Source organism: Scatophagus argus, chromosome 19 (genome assembly GCF_020382885.2).
Source record: "Scatophagus argus isolate fScaArg1 chromosome 19, fScaArg1.pri, whole genome shotgun sequence".
In the NCBI taxonomy this organism is placed as follows: Eukaryota; Metazoa; Chordata; class Actinopteri; family Scatophagidae; genus Scatophagus; species Scatophagus argus.
Window position 1 is genome coordinate 20,789,340 of NC_058511.1, and position 24,632 is coordinate 20,813,971.

At 40.4% G+C, this 24,632-nt stretch overlaps 1 protein-coding gene and 1 pseudogene across 1 annotated transcript in view; one reads left to right on the plus strand and one right to left on the minus strand.

The window, feature by feature from the left end:
- hsf2 (heat shock transcription factor 2) overlaps window positions 1-23,230 on the plus strand; it is a 45,296-nt gene extending 22,066 nt beyond the window's left edge. The window contains exons 7-12 of the mRNA XM_046372686.1: window positions 2,302-2,380; window positions 2,589-2,722; window positions 9,210-9,488; window positions 9,977-10,079; window positions 14,266-14,332; window positions 22,722-23,230. Of these exons, the coding sequence (XP_046228642.1) occupies window positions 2,302-2,380; window positions 2,589-2,722; window positions 9,210-9,488; window positions 9,977-10,079; window positions 14,266-14,332; window positions 22,722-23,041 (982 nt within the window). The 3' untranslated portion in view covers window positions 23,042-23,230. The remainder of the gene's footprint in view (window positions 1-2,301; window positions 2,381-2,588; window positions 2,723-9,209; window positions 9,489-9,976; window positions 10,080-14,265; window positions 14,333-22,721) is intronic.
- Window positions 20,272-20,423, minus strand: LOC124051123 (annotated as a pseudogene).
- Window positions 23,231-24,632: the final 1,402 nt, after the last annotated feature.

The window sequence follows — 24,632 nt, forward strand, 5'->3', positions numbered from 1 at the left end:
TTGGTGAAACTCGTTTGGTCTAAAGTAATAAGATCAGGCAGGCATTTTTCAAGCCCTCTTGCTATGATAGATGTAAAGAGTCTGTAGTCTACATTCAGAACACTTATAGGTCTGAGATTATCACACTCTTGACAATCTTTACCTTCTTTGGGAATGAGGGATACTATTGCTTCCCTCCATGAAGTAGGCATTTCAAAATTTCTAAGTACACCATTGAAAACCCTCACCAATACAGGTGCCAACTTGTCTCTCAAAGTCTCGTATTTTGTGTGTCTTTTAAATTCTTTTAAATTTTGCTGCTATTTATATGTTTGCATTTGAGCCGAGAACCTTTACAAAATTTCGTTATGCTTGCATAGTGACAATAAAGACTCTTGATTTTTGATTCAGGGGGAAGCCGTCTGCTCCAGGAGAGCTGCCCTTCTTTAACCTTGTAATGGCTTGATTAATTTGTAGCAGCGTCACTTCTGATCTAAGAATATTGTTTTGGGCATTTGTAATTGTTGGCAGGTGAAGTGAGTGTAAAAAATCATCTATCTAAGAGTCCCTTGCTTCTTGTTTTTGAGAATATAATTTCTGGAAGAATGACATTAAACCCTGTTGGATTGTTTCCAGGGTTTCTAATTTATAACTTTATTTATAACTGTTATAACAGTTCATTCCATTTAGGTTTAAGCAAGCCAGCTTCCTTCTATTGCTCAAGTGTAAGAGGTCACACTAAGTACTTGCCTCCTTAGGCTACAGAAGCTGTTTTTTTTTTGTTTTGTTTTGTTTTTTGTTCTCTTTTTGAATAATGCATACATATTTCCTGTATTTTCCTGTTGTATTCTAACACATAGAACAAGAAATAATTGTATGTGGTCATTATAGCATTGCAACAAATCTAATGGTGGCCTTAGACTCACACACAATACTGTATGTATATAACTAAGCTGTTATAGGATCATTCTGTTGTTATTATTATTATTATTATTATAATCAGAATCAGAATCAGAATGGCTTTCTTGTCAAAAAGGATTACGCCATCGGTAACACAGAGGACTGAACTCCGATGCAGAGTCAAAAATGGGCAGCAGGCTGAGATCCAAAAAAACAATAATCTTTATTTTAACTAAGAAACTCAAAAACAGGCACACACTTACTGTGGCGAGGATCAACAAAAAGTACAAAAAGCTGTGGCTAAACTTGGCACAACGAGACAAGAGTTTCCTGGCATGAAAAGCATGAAGACAGTACAACGCCAGGGAAAACAGGGACTAAATAGACGAGATAACAAGACACGAGTGAAACACATCAAGAGAGGAGAATGCAATCAGGTTAAACAAAAGCAAAGCTACATGAAACAGAGACACACAGGGGAAGTGACACTTTCAAAATAAAACAGGACATGACAAAAACCTGGAACATAACACATGGAAAGACAAGACACACATGAAACATGACACATGGACTCAACAACCAAACGACAGAAACCCAGGACGTGACAATTGTCATTGCATGTTAAACATACAACAAAATTTGTTGTTTGTCATTAAAATGGAAAAAAAACTGTATGTCATTCACTGTAACAATCCATTCCCACATACATACACATAAAAGACTTTAAATAAATAAGCAGAATATAAGAACAGATGAAAGTGCTAAAACAGATTAAAGTGATTATGCTGTTATTGTGCAGATATGTAATTGCACTTGAGTTGTGATGGCAGCAGGAGAGTGTTTGTTTCGAAAATTGCTGACATTGAATTTCATTATAGTTGCCATTGTTCTGTAAATAATGAAACTGCTACTAATGACTTTTTTCATTTAATCTGTTATTGATTTGAATATTATGTCTTGATTATATAATTGATCACCAATTTACAGAAAGCTGAAGAACAGAAAAAAATACTCATTGTTAAAACCAGCAAGCATTTAAATAACTTATATGATTACCATAATTTCCAGACTATTGAACGCACCTGAATATAAGCCGCACCCACTAAATTTAAAAAGAAAAAAAAAAACAAACTTGTACATATATAGGCCGCGTGTGTCCACGTTGTCAGTCTCTCTTTCGTTGTCGCTCTCAATGGCTCTTTCGTCTTGAGGCAAAATCCATAAATTAGCCGCTTCATTGTTTAAGCTGCAGGGTTCAAAGCATGTGAAAAAAGTAGCGGCCTATAGTCTGGAAATTACAGTAAACTATTAAATTATCATATGTTTGTCTTGCACAACTACTTGGTAATTCAATTGTTTCACCACTCCTGTCATACAAACTATGAACTAAGGAATGTTGATGTGTCACTGTAATTTTGACAGGCCAGTTCTCATGAACAGCAGTGGAAAGAAGCCCAAATACATTCATCAGATCTATGATGAGAAAGTGTGTGTGGAACAGGTCAGTAAGTAGCAGTACTTAGTGACATAAACATGCGAAGTGTTACCTCTTGTGAGCGTTTCTAAATCAACAAATTTCTGATATACTTGGTTACTTTTCATATTGTATTAAAGCCTGCATTTTTTGTTTTTTTTTGTAAATACATTATGTTGAGTATATGATATGCTATATGGTAATTGTTCTCATTCTGACTGCGTATTCTGTTTAGTCATCAGTCAACACTGTCAGTGGTGTGAAGGGCTCAGAGATTTCAGATGAGGTTATCATCTGTGATTTGACTGAAAATGATGTTGAAGTGACAGCTGAGATCGCAGATGGGTCACCCAAAGCCTACGAGCAAAGGTAAGAAATTCACACTGTGCTCACACTGTGCTTTCTTTGATTGTGTGTTTGTTTTCATTGGATACCGACCGTTCTTGAACTCCAGATCTCACCAGCCGTCTTCTCCAAGCCAAATAAAGCATGTCCTCAAACACATACAGTGTTCATGATGAAGAGGAACTATTCACAGGTTAATCATTTGGCAGTCTCTTTGTGTGCGCGCTTACCTGCGAGAGAGGGACATGGACAGCATGCATGGCAAGGCAGTGCCGCTATGAAAGAATAAATACATTGCATAAAACAAAGACACTCAATACGTGGCAGTCGATGTTGATATTGTGGCGGACCGCCACAAATTCAAAGATTCAAAGATTTTTATTGTCATTTCACTGTATATGCTGGACATACAGGAGAATTGAAATACTGTTTCTCTCTCACATTATTACTAATGCGATGTAATTCAATTCAATTCAGTTCAGTTCAATTCAGTTTATTTATTATTAGCGCCAATTCACAAAAGTTATCTCGTGACACTTTCCAATTGGAGCAGGTCTAGACCAAACTCTTTAATAAACAGTGACGAGGAAAAACTGCCTTTTAGAAGGCAGAAACCTTGGAGCAGACCCCGGCTCAATATGGGCGTCCATCTTCCTTGACCGGTTGGGTTGAGGGAGAGAGAGAGAGCAGGAGACAGAGAGAGAGAAATCGAAATAAGTTTCAGAAGAAAGAGCTCAGTGCGCCATGGGAGGTCCCCCGGCAGTCTAAGTCTATAGCAGCATAACTAGGGGCCAGGCTAGGCCAGCCCTTACTATAAGCTTTATCAAACAGGAAAGTTTGTAGTCTACTCTTAAATGTAGAGAGGGTGTCCGCCTCCCAGACCGAAACTGGAAGATGGTTCCATAGTAGAGGAGCTTGATAACTAAAGGCTCTGGTTCCCAATGTGCTTTGGGGATTATAGGAATCACAAGTAGCCCTGCATTTGGGGATCGCAAAGCTCTGGTGGGATAATAGGGAACTATCAACTCTTTAAGATAGAATGGTGCCTGACTGTTCAGGGCTTAGTATGTGATGAGGAGAATTTTAAACTATCCTGAATTTTACAGGTAGCCGATGGAGAGAAGCCAGTACAGGAGAAATATGATCTGTAATGCTGGTTCTTGTGTGTAATCTTGCTGCAGTGTTCTGGATTAGCTAGAGAATCTTTATGGATTTATTGGGGCAGCCTGATAGAAGGGAGTTACAATAATCCAGTCTGGAGGTAATGAATGCATGGACTAATTTTTCTGTGTCTTTCTGACTCAGAATGTGCCTAATTGTTGCAATACTATATATCTTTGAAATATCCGAAATGTGTGAGTTAAAGGACATGTCCTGGTCAAAGATAACTCCTAAATTCCCTACAGTGGAACCTGAGGCCATGGCTAAGCCATCTAACCTTGCAATATCACTGGATAATTTGTTTCTAAGGTGTTCAGGGCCCAGAACAATAACTTCAGTTTTGTCTGAATTTAGAAGTAGGAAATTGCAAGTCCTCCAGCTTTTTATGTCTTTAAGACATGCCTGAAAGTTGACTAGTTGGTGTGTTTTTTCTGGTTTGATTGGCAAGTGGATGGTTGACATATAAGCCGGGAAAATTAAAAAAAAACAAAAAAAAAACATTCAAATATTATCCCTGAAAATAATTTTTTGACTCCTATCTTTCCAAATATATATGTGTTCTTTTAGATTTTTTTCATCAAATTGCTCTGTCAGTCCCTTAAATTGTCATATGGTGTGACATGAAAGCTATTTCATATTAAGTGAAAATGAGGTATTTACATTTTTTTCTAACTTACTTGATCAAATATTTTAATCATGACTGATTTGATATTTAACATTTCCTTGTGAAAATTTCGTATATTTCGGTTTATTTTTCGAAATCATCATGCAACGGAGGACATTGCTCCTCAGTCTTTTTAAGCTATTTTAGATAAATTCTCTTAAACCTTGCAACAACAGTAAGAAACAGAAACAGTAAGACTCTTGCTGATACTAATTTCCTTGTGTTCTACTGATTTTTTTTTTTTTTAATTACCACTAACAAAGACTTTTTTTTGTCACAGTTGTGAACGTCGCACCAAATGACATGAGTGTCACGCCATATAATAAACTGCACCATACCACAATATGTCAATAAATATGTGCAAAAAGTGTCTTATATGTATTTAACACATAAACAAAACAGTTGAGGAAACGAGTCACACATGAATTTCAAATATAGCATAATAACAGCATTCACATAACCTTAATGGTTCAATATAAACTCCTCTTAACATTGTATATTCAGTAATAGTTATTAAGGCATTCAAGGCATATCATTGTTAAGGTCACTGAAGGGCTTAATTTTTCCTTTTTGTTTCTTCTCTTCGTACCTGTTAAAGGAAAATATATAATGACTAATATATATACTAATATAATATATATAATGACTTTTTAAATATTTCATTTTAGATTCACTATCATAGTCATAGTAATAGTTTTCAAAATATTACTTTGCTGGTTGTGGTCTAGACTTTCATCCTCCTATAGCTGTATCTGTCCTATGTGAACAGGCATGATCTATTTACTTTTCCCTCCTTTCCCTGAGAACTTCCTCTCTCCTTACAGGGTCTGCATTCAGACTTTCCCTGTACTTGTGTGTCCTCTCCTTGCTGGACATATCTGCCTCACTCTGACAATAAGTGCAGGAAAATCTTTTAATATTATGGGAACCTGTAAAATATGGTTGCATGAAATATAAAATTGGAGTGGATTATTTATCATATAGAGTGAAAGTCATATGGTGTGACATATGACACAGTGTCACAGTGTATGACATTCTGATCAGTTAAGCTAATTTATTAGCAAACAAACAGCTAGCCAATAGTTACCATGTAATTAGCCACATGGCAGCAATGCTTTTTAATAATTAATAAATAAAATCTGTGAGAAATATTCATTTTTATGCAAATAATGTCACACCATAAAACACAAAACATTGACCACTACTGATCAGTGGTCAGTTTCAAAGCTTTTTTATTAAAAATCAGAAAAGCACAGCTCAAGGAGGTGTTATTGTAACTTCCTGGTTGGGTGTGGTCCTCTTCATCATTAAGATGTCCAAATTATTGCCCGTTCAAAATATAGATTATAGTGTCACACCATATGACAACCATTTTGTGGACAAAATGTATTTGGACAGAATTTGTTTTGACACTATGCATAGACATAAACACTTTATGTGGTTATTGATAACACATTATTATTTTAAATGCACTGTAGAACTATCAAATATTTATAATTTATATTGAAATATGCTCTTATTTATGAGGGCACTCATATGCCGGACAGTCACACCATATGACATTTTTGATGTTTGGATCAAAACTCTAAGTAGAAATTTTAGTATACTCACAATACCTTTGGTAGTATTGTACTATATCTTGTTAGCGGAACAGCATTTAAATATGTATTCTTAAAAAATATACATTTTTACCAGTATGTGACACACAGACAGTCAGAATTGGGTTATTCGTCAACCACCCAAGTACAATTGTGTGTCATCTGCATAACAATGAAAATGTATGGTGTGTTTCCTAATAATATCACCGATGGGGAGCATATAAAGGGTGAACAGTATTGGCCCAAGGACAGAACCTTGGGGAACTCCGTGACTAACTTTGGTGAGTGTTGACGATGTATCATTAACATGAACAAATTGAAATCGATCTGATAAATAAGACTGAGACCAGCTTAATGCAGTTCTTTTAATGCCAATTAGGTGTTCCAATCTGTGCAATAAGATGGAATGGTCAATGGTGGTGTCATTTTCAAATTACTGCAATATTGATTTTATTACTCTTGTTCTCCCTTCTTCCTGCTCGCTGGTTAATCAAATGAGGATGGCTCTTTTCAGTTAACACATAAACAGGTTGGGGTGGGTGAGGGAAAGCTGAAATTGTTTTGGGAAAACAGAAAATATGAAACATTATGTTCACCTAACATTGCGAAATTGGCAAGCTAGCTTTCCTGTTCAGCAGGCATTTAAATTGGGAGAAGGGGAATTCATTTAAATTGTTTGTACTGCATTATGACATTTAGCCTTTCGATAACATGTTCACTGTTGTCAAAGTTACACTTCATCTACAAGACTATTGGAACAGACCTCGTCATTATTGAATTCTGGTGTAGTATGGGGCTGTTTGTGACTTTACCCCCATGCCCAAAGCAAGGTCCATAAGGACATGATTGGAAGAATTTGGTGTAGAAGGACTTGACTGGCCCACACAGGGGCCTGACTTCATAACCCATAGAACACCTTTGGGATGAAGTGGAGCAGAGATTATTAGCCAGGCCTTTTTGTCAAGTATCAGTGCCTGACTTCACAAATACTGTAATGCTTGAATGGGCAAAAATTTTCACAGAAACAATCCCAAATGTTGTGGAAAGCCTTCCCAGAGGAGTGGAAGTTGGTCCACACAAAAAGCTGGTCAGGTGTCAAAAGTTATCTCATGACACACCTAATAGAGCAGATCTAGATCTAGTGATCAGCAGGAGATCAAACCATGATCCATGCAACCTGTGGGACAAGAAAGCGCAAAGACTCTAGGAAATAATCCAAGTTAGTAATATGCATGCATGCAAGTGATCAGGCTGATAATGTTCTCCTGGTATCTGCCAAACCCAGACTTGCCCATCAGACTACCAAACAGAGAAGCATGATTTGTCACTGAATTTCACAAACTGACTCTTTTCAAAGGTGGTATCCTATCACCATACCATGCTTTAATTTACTGAGTTCTTCAGAACAACATGTTTTCGCAAATGTTTGAAAATGCAAACTGCATGGCTAGGTGCTTGATTTTATACACCTGTGGCAATGTGTCTGACTGAAACACCTGAATTCAATAATAAAGACAATATTTTCTCCAGTACTTTTATCCATGTAGTGTAAATGCTGTACAAATGCTGTTATCATTTTCCACATAAATGTTAAAATCACCCACAAGAATTACTTTATTTGTTTTAAGGACAAGACTTGATGAGAAGTCTGAGCATTCAGATAAAAATTAGTACGGACCAGGAGTACATTGTAAAATTGGCTGTGCTCTTTTAAACATTTGGTATGAGAAACTTTTTAAAAATAAAGTACCGTGTCACCTTTTTCACTACTCAGAGTTTTCAGGCCTGTTCTCTGATCTTGATGAAGTGTCGAGTGTGTGCCCACATACTTATGTTACTGTATTGTTTTGCAGATGTACATCGAGAAATTAGTTTCAAATGCCTGTGTGCGTGTGTGTATGATTTTATTTATTTATTTATTTTTTGATTAAGAACAATATCAGGAAAAGTCCCTGACTAGTCATTGAAATTTTGTCTGTGAAAATGTGTGAGAATCCTGCATGTAGGGAAAGATTTGTTTGGTCTGCAGATTAATTATGTGTCTAAAATATAAGAACAATGTAAGAGAGTTTCTTTTACAACAAAAGTTTGAATACACTGATCAGCCATGACATTATTAGCACTGACATGTGAAGTGAATAACTTTGATTATCTTGTTACAGTGGCACCTGGCAATGGGTGGGATATATTAGGCAGCTAATCAGAATCAGAATTCCTTTATTTATCCCTGAAGGGAAATTCTTAAACATTTTGTCCTTGACGTTGATGACTTTGACATGGGACAATTGTGAGCTCTGCTAGGGTGTTCAAGACCTACTGAAAGTGCTCCAATGAAAGAAAACCAATGTCCACCACCAAAAGTGCCTACAATGGGCACATGAACATCAAAACTCAACCATGGAGCAATTGAAGAAGGTGGCCTGGTCTGATGAATCACACTTTCCATTGTGTGGATGGCCAGGTGTGTCACTTACCTGGGTAGACATGGCACCAGAATTCACTATGGGAGAAGACAAATCGGTGGAGGCAGTGTGATGCTTTGGGCTGTTTTGCTTGGAAACAATGGGTTCTGCCATTCATGTGGATGTTACTTTGACAGGTATTACCTACCTAAACATCACCCTTTCATGGAAATTGTATTCCCTGATGACAGTGGCCTCTTTCAGCAGAATAATGCACCCTGTCACACAGCACAGGTTTGAGGAGCACAACAAAAAGTTCAAGGTTTTGACTTTTCCGGAAGGTGTTGAAATCTTCCAGATCTCAATCAGACCAGATCTCAGATGCTCAGTGCGATGAGCTGGAAAAACTAGTCAGATCCACGGAGCCCCCACCTCATAATTTAAAGAATTTACAGTATTTGCTACTGACTGTTTGGTGCCAGATACCAGAGGATACCTTGAGGGGTCTAGTGGAGTCCATGCCTTGACAGGTCAGGACTGTTTGGTGGCAAAAGGGGGACCTACTCAATGTTAGGCGGGTGGTCATAATACTATGGCTGATCGGTGAAAGCTGTCATTAGGAACTGCCAGTAATAGATTGCAGCAGTATCTTTTTTAACATGCTGTTTGAAAATGTCCTTCCTCAGTGATGTAGAAATCGTGGAAGTAGAATTGGAAAGCTGTACAGTGCTGCCAGCTGAGACAGAGGTGAGCGCCACCTTCACAGGTGACATCAAACAGTCAGGAACTGGTGTAGCAGCAGATGACAGCCAGCGGAGCAGACCTTCAGACAGCAGTGGAATAACCAGCAGTGCCCTGCAGCTCAACAAACCCTCAGGCCTGGCTTTGGAGGACCCTGTCAAGATGATGGACTCTATACTCAATGAGACTGGAACAATATCACAGAATATTAACTTGCTGGGCAAGTAAGTTCAAACTGTAATGATGACTATTTTAATTAAACTTTCTTTTGATCACATTTAGGTTAAGTATTTGGTAAGAAAGAAAACAAAACCTTCAGTCAAACTACCTTTATTCTGCCTTCTTTCTTCTACCTAATACCAGCATGAATAAAATACAACCTATAATTACTGGATCTTGGTGTCGTGAAGGATATTCCAAAAATCTAGCCTACTGTATTTTGTTTTACTTAACTTGTGTCTTACATTTGGTTATACTGTGGCTGTTGTGAAATACATATGAACTGAAGGTCTCCAACTGACAATAGTAGTAGTACTGCCTTATACTATTAGTTATTGTAGAGCAAGGAAACTGTCAGTGCAATTTGTGATAAACCAGTATAATAATCTCCCATATGGTAGCCAGGTGTTCCATGGGGTCATCATTTTTCATGCTTAATGTAAATGTTCAAAATAACATGAACGAGTTGTGGAATGTGTGTCTGTTTTGTCAGGGTGGAGCTGATGGACTATCTTGACAGTATTGATTGCAGTCTAGAGGACTTCCAGGCCATGCTTTATGGAAAACAGTTTGGCATTGATTTTGATCCCCTACAGGTAAATAACTGATTTGTTTTTGCACACTACCTAAAACATTTGCCTGATTTCAGCACAATAAGTTGACATAATGTACATTTGATAATATGGCCTTTTCCACATTGCTGTAGCTTGGTGCCAGATTATGTTGTGGCTCTCTGGAACATGAGGGCTAAAATCAATATGTGCCTGTACCTCATAATCACATACAACAGTAAAGTTATCAGAGCAGTACACAGCAGATATGGGACAGTATGTCTGATAATGTCAGACAGATAATACAGCTGACCTTATTATGAAGGACAAGGACCAGGCAGTAATATTAAATATATTAAAGCATATGGGATAAAAGTGCAAAAGCCTAGAATATGGTCTATAATAACATACTATATATACAGTATGACACAAAAGTGAGTACACCCTTCACATTTTCGTATATATTTTTGCTATATCTTTTCATGGGAGAGCACTAAAGAAATGAAACTTTGCTACAATGTTAAGCAGTTTGTGTACAGCTTGTATAATATTGAAAAATTGATGTCCCTTCAAAATAACTCAACACGCAGCCATTAATGTCTAAACCGCTGGCAACAAAAGTGAGTACACCCCTAAGTGAAAATGTCCAAACTGGGCCCAATTAGCCATTTTCTCTCCCTGGTGTCATGTGACTCATTAGTGTTACAGGGTCTCAGTTGTAAATGGGGAACAGATGGGAAATAAATTTGGTCTTATCACTCACACTCCTCATACTGGTCGATGAAAGTTCAACATGGAACCTCATGGCAAGGAACTCTCTGAGGATCTTAACAAAAGAGTTGTTGCTCTACATAAAGATGGCCAAGGCTATAAGAAAATTGCCAACACCCTGAAATTGAGCTGCAGCACGGTGACTAACACCATACAACGGTTTAAGAGTAGAGGTTCCACTCAGAACAGGCCTCACCATGGTCGACCAAAGAAGTAAAGTGTACGCGCTGGAGTGTTATATCCAGAGGTTGTCAATGGAAAATAGACGTAGAAGTGCTGTCAGCATTGCTGCAGAGGTTGAAAGGGTGGGTAGTCGGTCTGTCAGTGCTCAGACTATACGCCGCACACTGCATCATCAGACCAATATGATGCAGTGTGTTCAGACTATACGCCGCACACTGCATCATATTGGTCTGCGTGGCTGTCGTCCCAGAAAGAAGCCTCTTCTAAAATTGATGCACAAGAAAGCCCACAAACACTTTGCAGAAGACAAGCAGACTAAGGACATGAATTACTGGAACCATGTACTGTGGTCAGATGAAGATCAACCTATTTGGTTCGGATGGTGTCAAGCATGTGTGGCAGCAACCAGGTGAGGAGTACAAAGACAAATATCTCTTGCCTACAGTCAAGCATGGTGGTGGGAGTGTCATGGTCTGGGGCTGCATGAGTGCTGCTGGCACTGGGGTGCTACAGTTCATCGAGAGAAACATGAACGCTAAGTACTGTGAAATACTCAAGCAGAGCATGATCTCCTCTCTTCAGAAACTGGGCCGCAGGGCAGTATTCCGGCATGATAACGACCCCAAGCATGCCTCCAATACGACCACTTGCTAAAGAAGCTGAGGGTAATGGTGTTGGACTGCCGGAGCATGTCTCCTGACCCAAACCTTATAGACACAAGCCCGCGGGCTGCATTCAGCCCGCCAAGCCATTTTATGTGGCCCGCAAAGGTTTTATTTATTATTATGTTATGACTCTGTGCCGCTACTACATCTCCCACAATGTGCCACAGTTGTTTCCTGCAAAGTGACTGCATCCCGCCACTAGAGTGGGGTGTTTCCCCACCTGTTATACCCCAACACGCTCAGATGAGAAAACTCAACAAATCAAAAAAATGAAGCACGGCTATTTCATGAAAGATGGGAAAATAAATACATGTTTGTACTTCAAGGAGGTAAACCGGTATGCCTTCTATGTCACGAGACAATGTCAGTGATGAAGGAGTACTATATACAGTACGTTGGCATTATGACACAAAACATGGCACTAAATATGCAAATTTTTGTCTCCAAGAAAAACAACGAGCTGTCCAAGAATTGAAAGGAAAACAAAAATCGCAGCAGGATATGTTTACACAAGCTACATCCAAGAGCGAAGCAGCAGTGAAAGCTAGCTTCATAGTAGCAAAGGAAATCGCTTGCGCTTCCAAGAGCTTCTCTGAGGGTGCGTTTATAAAGCAGTCCATGCTGAAGGTGTGTGAGAAAGTGTGCCTGAACCAGGTACAGACGTTTAAAAATGTCAGTCTGTCAAGAAACACCATTTCAGATCGGGTGAAAGAGCTAGCAGGGAATCTTACATCACAGATTACTAACGAAATAAGCAGTTTTCTAGCTTATTCATTAGCTGTCGACAGAAGCACAGACAACACAGATACAGATAAATAAATTCAATATTATATAATATTTGAAACTTAAATATTATGAAAAATCAAATATGGGCTCTCTCATTTGTAACATACCGATATTACATATACTGAGTAGTTGTTACACTCTTAACTTTACAACCGGCCCTTTGATGACAACCACGATCCAAATGTGGCTCTTGGTGAAAATGAGTTTGACACCCCTGCTATAGAGCATCTGTGGGGCATCCTCAAATGGAACGTGAAGCAGCGCAAGGTCTCTAACATCCGCCAGCTCTGTGATGTCGTCATGGAGGAGTGGATGAGGATTCCATTGGCATCCTGTGCAGCTCCGGTGACCTTCGTGCCCAAGAGGGTTAAGGCAGTGCTGGAAAATAATGGTGTTCACACAAAATATTGACACTTTGGCCCCAATTTGGACATTTTCACTTAGGAGTGTACTCACTTTTGTTGCCAGTGGTTTGGACATTAATGGTTGTGTGTTGAGTTGTACACAGACTACTTAATGTTGCAGCAAAGTTTCATTTCTTTAGTGCTCTCCCATGAAAGATATAATAAAATATTTACAAAAACGTGAAGGGTGTACTCACTTTTGTGACATACTATACAAACAAACAGGTGATTTTTGCCGTAAAAAGACAGTAACTTTGGAAGATACCTTCTTGATTTGTGTATCTTAGTTCGCTGAAGCCATTTACACTCCCTGGCCAAAAAAAAAAAAGTCGCCACCTGTATTTAACTAAGCAAATAGGTACGAGCTTCCTATTGGATAATTACTGCATGGGCGATTATCTTTCAGCTGGTAACAAGTTATTTAACCCCAACTGGTGCAATGAGTTACTTCTCATTTCTTAAACAACCATGTCGAAAGACACATCCCGTCCATTTGCTAGGGAGCATAAAGATTGGACTCTGGAGCAATGGAAGAAGGTCATGTGATCTGATGAGTTCAGATTTACCCTGTTCCAGAGTGATGGGCGCATCAGGGTAAGAAGAGAGGCACAAGTGATGCACCCATCATGCCTAGTGCCTACTGTACAAGCCTGTGGGGGCAGTGCTATGATCTGGGGTTGCTGCAGTTGTTCAGGTGTAGGTTCAGCAACAGTATGTGCTCAAAGAATGAGGTCAGCTTGACTAGCTGAATATACTGCTAGTCATTTTTTTCTTCCCTGATCGCACGGGCATGCTCCAAGATGACAATGCCAGGATTCATCGGCTCAAATTGTGAAAGAGTGGTTCAGGGAGCATGAGACATCATTTTCACACATGGATTGACCACCACAGAGTCCAGACCTTAACCCCATTGAGAATCTTTGGGATGTGCTGGAGAAAGCTTTGCGCAGCGGTCAGACTCTACCATCATCAATGCAAGATCTTGGTGAAAAGTTAATGCAACACTGGATGGAAATAAATCTTGTGACATTGTAGAAGCTTATCGAAACAATGCCGCAGCGAATGTGTGCCGTGATAAAAGCTAAAGACGGTCCGACGAAATATTAGAGTGTGTGACCTGTTTTTTTGGTGATGACTTTTTGGCCAAGCAGTGTATTAGACTCAGCAGAACTTCAGTACGTACGATGAGGACTGGAGATTCTTTTTAGTTAAAGAATCTCTTTATGGATAATATGGACTGATGGGATGATTAAAGTGGTAAGTAACTCATTTGTGGCTATTTATACTATCAGACAGATTTGAAAACATGTTAAACTGTCCTTTATTCTATATTTTAAAAAAAACTAGTTATGACCAGCTGTTATTTTTGTTGGATTTTAAGCTAAAGTTTTCTCGTTTTTTCACTTCTTCATGTGTTTTCAGGAGTGTGTGTCCTCCAAAGAAAACACTGCACACCTAAATACAGGCAGGACAGAGGAAAACAATACAGGTGAGTGGACAATGCTGTCGAAGAAATTCACTGAAATCCAACTCGGAGGTTTGCTGTGGTGATGTGAATTTAATTGTGTGTGTGACAGTAATAGTGGTGAACTGACAAAGAGAGGGTCCTATTCAGTGAGCTGACCAGGACAAATAGTGGAGAAGCACCTTATATACAGTTACAATGCGCAGTGAAGTCTCGTCAAGTCTAGACTGTCCTCTCCCCGGGCCACTTCCACCAGCTTGTCTGGGATACCAAGGCATTCCCATGCAAGATGAGAGATATAATCTCTTCATCATGTCCTGGGTCTGGCCCAACTCCTCAGGAAGACATCCTGGAGGCATTCGTACCAGGTGCCCAAACCGCCTCAACTGGCGCTTCTCAACGTGAAGGAACAGCAGCTCTACTCAGAGCCCCTCCTGGATGTCCAAGCTCCTCACCCTATCTCTAAGACTCAACCCAGCCACCCTGTCAAGTCAAGTCAAGTCAACTTTATTTGTATAGCCCATTTTTACAAGCAGTTTGTCTCAAAGGGCTTAACATAACATCAGCAACATCCTCTGCCCTTCGACCCTCACATCGACTAAGGAAAAACTCCCAGAAAAACCTTTAACAGGAAAAAATGGAAGAAACCTCAGGGTGAGCAACAGAGGAGGGATCCCTCACCCAGGACGGGCAGACGTGCAATGGATGTTGTACAGGCAGGAAAGCAATTTGCAACATGAGAAATGACATAGTAATGAAAATTATAATGAACTGCTGTAACATTCATGTATCCATGTGATGTTGAGAATCACTATCCTATCATTCGATTTGTTCGATTTCGGCCCGTAGGGAGAACCACCCCACCGATAGTCGGTACACAGAGGAATGACAGGCAGATGTCAACAATACACATTGGGTTGGTCATAGAGCCGGCTACAGTTCAACTTGAAGATCTGGATGGAGAGATACCTGCAGAAAGATACAGAGAGAGAGAGAGAGAAAGGGAGGGAGAGACACAAGACTACGAGGAGCACTGGACACACAGTTAGTGACATAAAATAATGAACTGCATGTTAATCTGACGAGGGGAGAGGATAGAAGAGGAGAAGGAGGGGAAACTGCTTGGTGGATCATGTTTGTGTCCCCCGGCAGCATAGGCCTATAGCAGCTTAGCTATGATAGAGATTTAAAGATTAACAGTTAGTCAGACCTATTCTACCTGTGGCTATATAGCATGAGGTGAGTGAAACTATGCCTACCAGCCCTACACACTTTATTTGGTGCTAACTATATGCTTTACTAAACAGAAAGGTTTTAAGTTTAGTCTTAAAAGTGGAGGTGGTGTCTGCCTGTCGAACCCAGATTGGTAACTGGTTCCACAGCAGGGGTGCCTGATAGCTAAAGGCTCGCCCTCCCGTTCTACTTTTATGAATTCTGGGAACTGTAAGTAAACCTGCACTCTGTGATCTGAGTGTTCTATTGGGAATATATGGGACTATTAGATCCTGCAGGTATGATGGGGCGAGTCCATTTAGGGCCTTATATGTAAGTAGGAGAATTTTAAAGTCTATTCTGAATTTTACCGGAAGCCAGTGAAGAGAAGCTAAGATGGGGGAGATATGATCCCTTTTACTGATTCCTGTTAAAACTCTAGCTGCTGCATTCTGGATCAGCTGCAGGCTATTAACAGAGTAATTTGGACATCCTGACAATAGTGAGTTGCAGTAGTCCAGCCTAGAAGTAACGAAAGCATGGACAAGTTTTTCAGCATCACTCTGAGAGAGGACACTCCTAATCTTAGCAATATTACGGAGGTGAAAGAAGGCGGTCTTAGAGGTCTGTTTAATGTGATGAATAAATGACACGTCCTGATCAAAGATAACGCCGAGGTTCCTCGCAGTTGTACTGGAGGCCAAAGTAATGCCGCCCAGAGAGAGAATATTATCAGCTATTCTATTTCTAAGGTGTTTGGGGCCTAGAACAATGATCTCAGTTTTGTCTGAGTTTAATAATAAAAAATTGGAGGTCATCCAGTCCTTTATGTCCTTAAGACATGCCTGGAGTCTGGCTAACGGCTCTGTTTCTTCAGGCTTTAAGGATAAGTACAGCTGAGTGTCATCAGCATAACAATGAAAGTTTATGCCATGTTTCTGAATAATATTTCCTAGAGGGAGCATGTATAAGGTGAACAGGATCGGCCCAAGCACTGAACCTTGTGGAACACCGAGGCTAACCCTTATATATGAAGAGGAAACATTATTAACTTGAGCAAAGTGAAATCTATCTGTTAAATATGATTTGAACCAGCGTAGCGCAGTCCCTGTGATCCTAGTCTCATGTTCTAATCTGTGTAATAAAATGCTGTGATCTACAGTGTCGAAAGCAGCACTGAGATCTAGCAAAACAAGTATGGAGACAAGCCCGCGGTCTGATGCCATGAGGAGGTCATTTGTGACTTTAACCAGTGCTGTTTCTGTGCTGTGATGGGCTCTGAAACCAGACTGAAACATCTCAAAGAGACTGTTCCTGTGTAAGTGATCAATCAACTGATTTGCAACCACTCTTTCGAGTATTTTAGATAAGAACGGGAGGTTGGATATCGGCCTATAGTTTGCTAAGATGTCTGGGTCAAGTGAAGGTTTTTTAAGTAAAGGTCTAATGACAGCGGTTTTAAACGCCTGTGGTACATAACCTGTTGTTAAGGATAAGTTTATCTGATCTAAGAAGGAAACGCCAATCAAGGGAAAGACGTCCTTGAGGAGCTTAGTTGGGATGGGGTCTAAGAGACATGTAGTTGGGTTAGATTTGCTAATGCTGGAGGTCAGCTCGGGGAGGTCTATGGGCAGGAACCTGTCCAGAGATGGAGTAGGATTAAAAGAGATTTCTAGAGATGGCACTATATCGGCTATTCTGGGAAGATCTTTATTGATTTTTTCTCTAATGTTATTGATTTTATTAGTGAAGAAACTCATGAAGTCTTCACTGCTAAGAGCTGCAGGAATACAAGGTTCAACAGAGCTGTGACTCTTGGTCAGCCTGGCTACAGTGTTAAAGAGAAAACGTGGGTTGTCAAGTCAAGTCAAGTCAACTTTATTTGTATAGCCCATTTTTACAAGCAGTTTGTCTCAAAGGGCTTAACATAACATCAGCAACATCCTCTGCCCTTCGACCCTCACATCGACTAAGGAAAAACTCCCAGAAAAACCTTTAACAGGGAAAAAATGGAAGAAACCTCAGGGTGAGCATCAGAGGAGGGATCCCTCACCCAGGACGGGCAGACGTGCAATGGATGTTGTACAGGCAGGAAAGCAATTTGCAACATGAGAAATGACATTAATAAAAAGATAAGCAAAACAAAATCTCAACTGTTTAGTTTCACTTTTTGCTACCACCTCAATATGATTTTAACATTTCACAAGTTATAGGAAATTTATAGTATTGAAAATTATAATGAACTGCTGTAACATTCATGTATTCTTTTTTTTTTTTTTATGTGATGTTGAGAATCACTATCCTATCAGTTCGATTTCGGCCCGTAGGGAGAACCACCCCGCCCATAGTCGGTACATAGAGGAATGACAGGCAGATGTCAACAATACACATTGGGTTGGTCATAGAGCCGGCTACAGTTCAACTTGAAGATCTGGATGGAGAGATACCTGCAGAAAGATACAGAGAGAGAGAGAGAGAAAGGGAGGGAGAGACACAAGACTACGAGGAGCACTGGACACACAGTTAGTGACATAAAATAATGAACTGCATGTTAATCTGATGAGGGGAGAGGATAGAAGAGGAAAAGGAGGAGGGGAAACTGCTTGGTGGATCATGTTTGTGTCCCCCGGCAGCATAGGCCTATAGCAGCTTAGCTATGATAGAGATTTAAAGATTAACAGTTAGTCAGACCTATGGCTATATATCATGAGGTGGGTGAAACTATGCCTACCAGCCCTACACACTTTATTTGGTGCTAACTATATGCTTTACTAAACAGAAAGGTTTTAAGTTTAGTCTTAAAAGTGGAGGTGGTGTCTGCCTGTCGAACCCAGATTGGCAACTGGTTCCACAGCAGGGGTGCCTGATAGCTAAAGGCTCGTCCTCCCGTTCTACTTTTATAAATTCTGGGAACTGTAAGTAAACCTGCACTCTGTGATCTGAGTGTTCTATTGTTTTTCTCTATTAATGTTGAATAATAGGCAGTTCTGGCTTCACGAAGGGCCTTTTTGTATGCCAATAGACTGTCTTTCCAGGCTCTCTGGGATTCAGCTGATTTGGAGGAGTACCACTTCCTCTTCATCCGTCTTGATGTTTGTTTAAGTGTTCGTAAATTTGAATTATACCAAGGAGCTAGCCTCCTATGATTTCTAACCTTCTTTCTCAGTGGGGCAACCATATCTAAAACTGTGTGCAACGTGGCTGCAGTGTTATTAACAAAAGAATCAATTGCTGCAGGAGTAACATTTAAATCAGTACGGTCACCCTGTGGAGGAAACTCATTTCCGCCACTTGTATCCGTGATCTTCTTTTGGTGACTGTAGGTGAGGATTGGAATTCAGATTGATCCAGTAAATCGAGAGCTTCGCCTCTTGGCTCAGCTCTATCTTCACCGTGACAGATCAGTACAATGGCTGCATCACGACACGCACTACCCCGATCCGCCAGTCAATCTCCCACTCTATTTTACCCTCACTCAGAATCAGCATTGGCTTTATTGCCATGTAAGTGAAGAGGTTTCACATTACTAGTCTTGTCTTGGTGATTGGTGCATGCATAGAACGTAAGAATGAGTAACATATAATAATAGAATAAAATAAAATAGAATAAGGTGAAACAATATAAAATAAGATAAAAAGTAGAAAATAAAAGGTTCTGGAGGTAGTACAAAAGTGAGGTAGTACAGAGTGGAAGTAGTGCAAGTAGGTGAGGTAAACAGTGCAAATGGTCAGCAGGTGGATCATGACATGAGCATAGATCAGTGACTGTAGTGAAGTAGCTAAAGTGCAGATATTTTAAACTGCTGGTGCTCAACAGACCAATAACAGAGGGAAAGAAGCTGTTCTTGTGGCACGAGATTTTGGTCATTAGCTAAAGATTGTCTAAGATGTTTTGGACCAACTAGTAGAACCTCAGTTTTGTCTGAGTTCAACAGAAGAAAGTTGTGGGTCATCCAGGACTTAATATCTGCAACACAGGATTGCAGTTGTGTTAGCTGATTGTTTTTATCTGGCTTCATTGATAAATACAATTGGGTGTTGTCAGCATAACAGTGAAAATTTATGTGCTTTCTGATCACATTGCCTAGTGGGAGCATATAGATTGTGAATAGGATCGGGCCAAGCACAGAACCTTGTGAAACACCATGGCTAACCTTAGTATGCATGGACGAATTGTGATTTACATGTACAAAGTGATGTCTGTCTGATAGATAGGAAATGCAGCAGTTCCATTTATACCAATTTGATTTTCAAGTCTGTAAAAGAATATGGTGGTCAGCAGTATCAAATGCAGCACTGAGATCCAGAAGGATAAGTACTAAAACACAACCCTGATCATAGGCTAGTAACATGTTGTTGGTGACTTTTACGATAGCGGTCTCTGTGTTGTGATGTTCCGTGAAACCTAACTGAAAGACTTCAAATAGGCTGCTATTAAAGAGATAATTGCACAGCTTACTGGCACCGACTTTCTTCAAAATTTTTGAAATAAAGACCAGGTTGGAGATAGGCCTGTAGTTTGAAACACAGTCCTGGTCAGAGGCCATTACCAGAAGAGGAAGAAGAATCGCTTTATTGGCAGTAAATATATTTTTACATACACACACTGAATTTGTCTTCTGTATTTAACCCATCCTTAGTTGAACACACATGCAACACCCAGCAAATTACATGCAGTGAAACGCACTGGAGCAGTGGGCTGCTATCAAGCGCCCGGGGAGCAAATTGGGGGTTAAAAAAAAAAAAAGAAATCAGGGGAGAGCGCGAATGCAGTCCCCCACTACCAGAAATTATGCAGTCGAGATTCCCACATTTGGGGGGGTCAGCACAACCGGAGTGCAATGACCGTGCCTCGCCCTGGGTGAGCCACCTTCTTGATCATGGTATCAGTACCAGTGCGGTCTCTGTGCTGTGATGTTCCCTAAAACCTGACTGAAAGACTTCAAATAAGCTGTTATTATGGAGATACTTGCACAGCTGACTGGTGATGGCTTTCTTCAAAATTTTTGAAATGAAGACCAGGTTGGAGACAGGCCTATAGTTTGCTAAAACCCCTGGATCAAGAGTGGACTTTTTTTTAACATTGGTTTGATTACAGCAACTTTAAACCTCTGTGGGACATAGCCTGATGTCAGGGACAAATTAATAATGTTTAGTAAGGAGGTGCCAAGTAAAGGGAACACTTCCTTAAGTAACCTAGTAGGAATAGGATCTAAGAGACGGGTTGTGGATTTAGATTAGGAAATGATGGAAGCCAATTGTTGAGGGCTGATAGGAAGAAATAAGTCCAGGTACGTATCTGTTTTAGCGATTATCTCAAATCTGGCTGCATTGATGGACAAATTTGTGATAGGTGATGCTAGGAGGTCTTGAATGTTATCTCTAATGGGAGTTAGAGTTGTTACTCTGGTCAACCTGGCTACAGTGCTGAATAAAAACCTGGGGTTGTTCTTATTTTCTTCTTTGAGTGATGAGTAATAACTGGCTGCCCTGTATGTTTTTAGACTATCTTGCCAGGCTTGTTAGAATTCATCCTTTTTTGTTGAACGCCATTTCTTCTCTATGTGTCGTGAACTTTGCTTTAACTCGCGTGTTTCCTGAGTGTACTATGGAGCAGAGCTTCTTCTAGTTATTCCTAGTTTCGCTAGCTTAATGTTTTGCAAAACAGAATCTCTAATGGTCAGAGCCAGTTCCTCAGCGGGTGTGCCAAGTGGGGAATACCTATTAGAAACGCTAAGTGTTTAGTGGCACCCGGTGGGCTTTGGTCTGGAGCTATGCCTTCTAAGAACAGTCACCCACCGGCCCTGGTTTTCCGGCTGCTCAGGAGTTCCCGGAGGAGAGCTAAAGTCTAAGCTATGTGGCTCCGTACAAATCGCTAAGCTTCGCCTCCAGCCTGACCAATAGACTACAGTTTCTACAGATACCATTATCACTAGAGGTTAAAGGTTCCCCGTACCGGTGTCCATGGCTGAGGTACCCTTGAGCAAGGTACCTAACCCCCACTGCTCCCCGGGCGCTGCACGCGGTCGCCCACTGCCCCGGGTTTGCTGTGTGTGTGTGCACGTCACTTGGGTGGGTTAAATGCAGAGCACGAATTTCATTGGAGTGAGTTCCCTCCAATGACAAAATATGTCACTTTCATCTTTCATCTAGAGGAGGCGGAAGAATAACTAAACATTTGACACACCGAGCAGGATAGAGCAGCAGAGGGAGAGGAGGAAGGAGAGGCCATAGCAAAGTGCAACTTACAGAGCTCCTGGGGTCATTCGGACACTCAAACCCCTCCACCACAGTGAGGTGGGGGTTCATGGAGCAGAGCAGTGATCATACTGTATGTAAATGTGTACTTACCAAAGAAAAGGAAGTTTCGGATGTTCGTGATCAGAGGGATGTTGGCACTGAAACAGTGGCAGGAAGGGGATAGAAGGCTGGCAGTGACCAATTTGACCAGGGAAGACATGGCAAGCAGTGAACAAACAAGATACAGTTAACAACAGAGTATGAAGGTAAAAGAAAGAAAGGGGTCAGGTTCATTCAGCTGAACTAGTCAGTGTGTCTAATGTCATTCTTTTCATCAGTACTCACACCAGACCATTTTTGTTTTTGTTTTTAATTAGCAGTTGCACATCATTGTGGAGTGGTGAAACAAGTAGTTGAGTCATTTCTCAAGGAAAATATTTTAACCTGTTAATAATCTTAACAGAAGATTTTCTGAAACAAAAGTATAAAAACTGGTAATAGGAAAAAAAAACAATCAAAAATCAAATACTGCACACATTTGCTACACACATAATCCCTTTTGTTTCCCCCACACCTGAAATTATTCATGTTACTAATAGTTTCTTTTACATCAAACAGTCACACAATATTGCAATATAAAAAGAAAAGGTCACAGACATCCCTTCTAATGTTAAGTATAGAAATGACAGCACAACTCAATGTGACTAAACCTTGAGGATTCTAATAAATTGAAGTGAAGCCATACTCTGTCAAGTATGTGGAACTCTAGATGGATAAACAATATTTTCATGACATTGGTGGATGGTGCTGTTTAACAGCTCCATGCAGCAAGTGTATAGTGTTCACAATTAAGGTGATTACATTTAGGAAGATGGTGATTAATGTGGTCATGTTCTGTGTTGGATTGGACACAGTTCTGGCAATTTTTTTTTAACTGAACTCCCCCTATATCATGTGTTCAGATAAGCAGCTGATCCAGTACACCTCTTGTCCTATGCTGGCCTTCCTCGATGGCTACACCCTTTCTCCAGAAGTGGATCTGGGCACTGGCTCTTCAAACACCCACGTCCAGCCCTCTTCCAGCTCCTGTGCTTCTGTGGGGACTGATCCACTCTCAGAACTTCTAGACACCAGCCTGGAATCGAAGAAGCAAGCTCACAGTTCCCTGATCCGTCTGGAGCCTCTGACAGAGGCAGAGGCCAGCGAAGAGACACTATTCTACTTGTGTGAACTAAGTCCCGCTGAGCCTGAAGCTGACTCCACTCAGATGGATAGAGTGTGAGCAGGGACTGAAGTGTAGTGACAATGATACCACTCATACTGATGTTGTTTCGAAACAGACTATATCCATCTACTCTCCAGATCATACTGATTTTGTGTGTTAATATTTCCTCACCTTTCTGGCCTAAGATGTGTGTTTGTCGAGAAGGCTTAACTGAAATAAAGAAAGCACTGGGCTGGTGAAAGAATAGCTGTGCTTTGTATCACATGCACATTTTTTACATCTAAGACTTTTGCGTTGAATGTCACATTTAAGTTACAGAAAGAAGCCACATTTTCAACCATTCACTTTCTATTCTGCTTGTCCACGCTTGGTTGCCGGGGGGGCTGGAGCCAAGAGGCGGGATATGCCTGAGACTGGTCGCTGCTGACACCCAGAGACAGACAATAGCACACACTTACACCTAAGGGCAAAGTAGAGTAACTAGTTAACCTAATGTGCATGTTTTTGAGACTATGAGAGGAAGCTGGAGTACCCAGAGAAAACCCATACAGGCTCAGGGTGAACAGGCAGACTGCACAGAAGAGCCCAGACCTGAACTCAAAACCAGAATCCCGTGAGGCAAAAGTGCTAACCACTGCACCATCATGCCACCTGACATGTATTTATGAAATTGACTTTTTAATGGTTATTAACAGTTTAACAATGACAGGTGTGTTATTAACATTTAATCACCACTTCTTGTCAGAATCATAACTTCACAAAAGCAGAAAGCCCAGACATTTTACTTTTATTATACATAAGGTATCTTTGTTTTTTGCCATTAAGGACATCCATTAGCCTCTCAAAAATAATAGAAAGAGGACACTCTCCATGTTTTCACATTTTTTCTTGTGATAATCAGTTTGAACTTTTTTTCAATAATGAACTGCATTTATGTCACGCTTTTCTTGTCTTATCAACCATTCAGAGCACTTCATATCACAAACTAGGATTCACCCATTCTGTTTCTGACACAGACCCGCACACATTCATATTCTGGTGGAAGAAGCTGTCCAACAAAGGCCTGCTTGCTCATCAGGAGCAATACCCACAATACACGATACCCCGTTTTAGCTTGGGAGGATATGCATTGCTGTTATCCTGTCTAGATCTTACTGAGAACTCGAGGACACACTGGTAGCACCTTGTCAGTCACAAGGCAGCTACCCCCTAAAGAACACTCTGCTCTATTTTACTCTAAATGGGATTGGGAGACGCAATGGATTGTACAGTGTGTACGTGAACCATTTGCTTTAGGTTTAGAAGTATGTGTTCAGCTTTACTCTCCTGAGCATTGTAATAGCAGGTACTGACAGCAAGAAAGGAAGCTGTTAGCCCCTTTTTAGTAGACTTGTCTATGCCAATGGTTATTTTGTGGGCCATAGCCAGTTTGTTTTTTGATCTAATCATTTCAGCCAGGTACATTTGGTCCACCAGATTCGCAACTTTGGTCTTTTTTGGCGCTGTCAGTCTTTTGTCGATTTTCTCCATCGTCTTGACAAAATCTTCATCTTCCACTGTCCGTGGAGAGAGGGCAGTCTGGCCTATCCATTGAGCTATGGCCTCCTCTTTGCTTCATTGTTTCTGGGAATCTGGTTTATACTTTGGG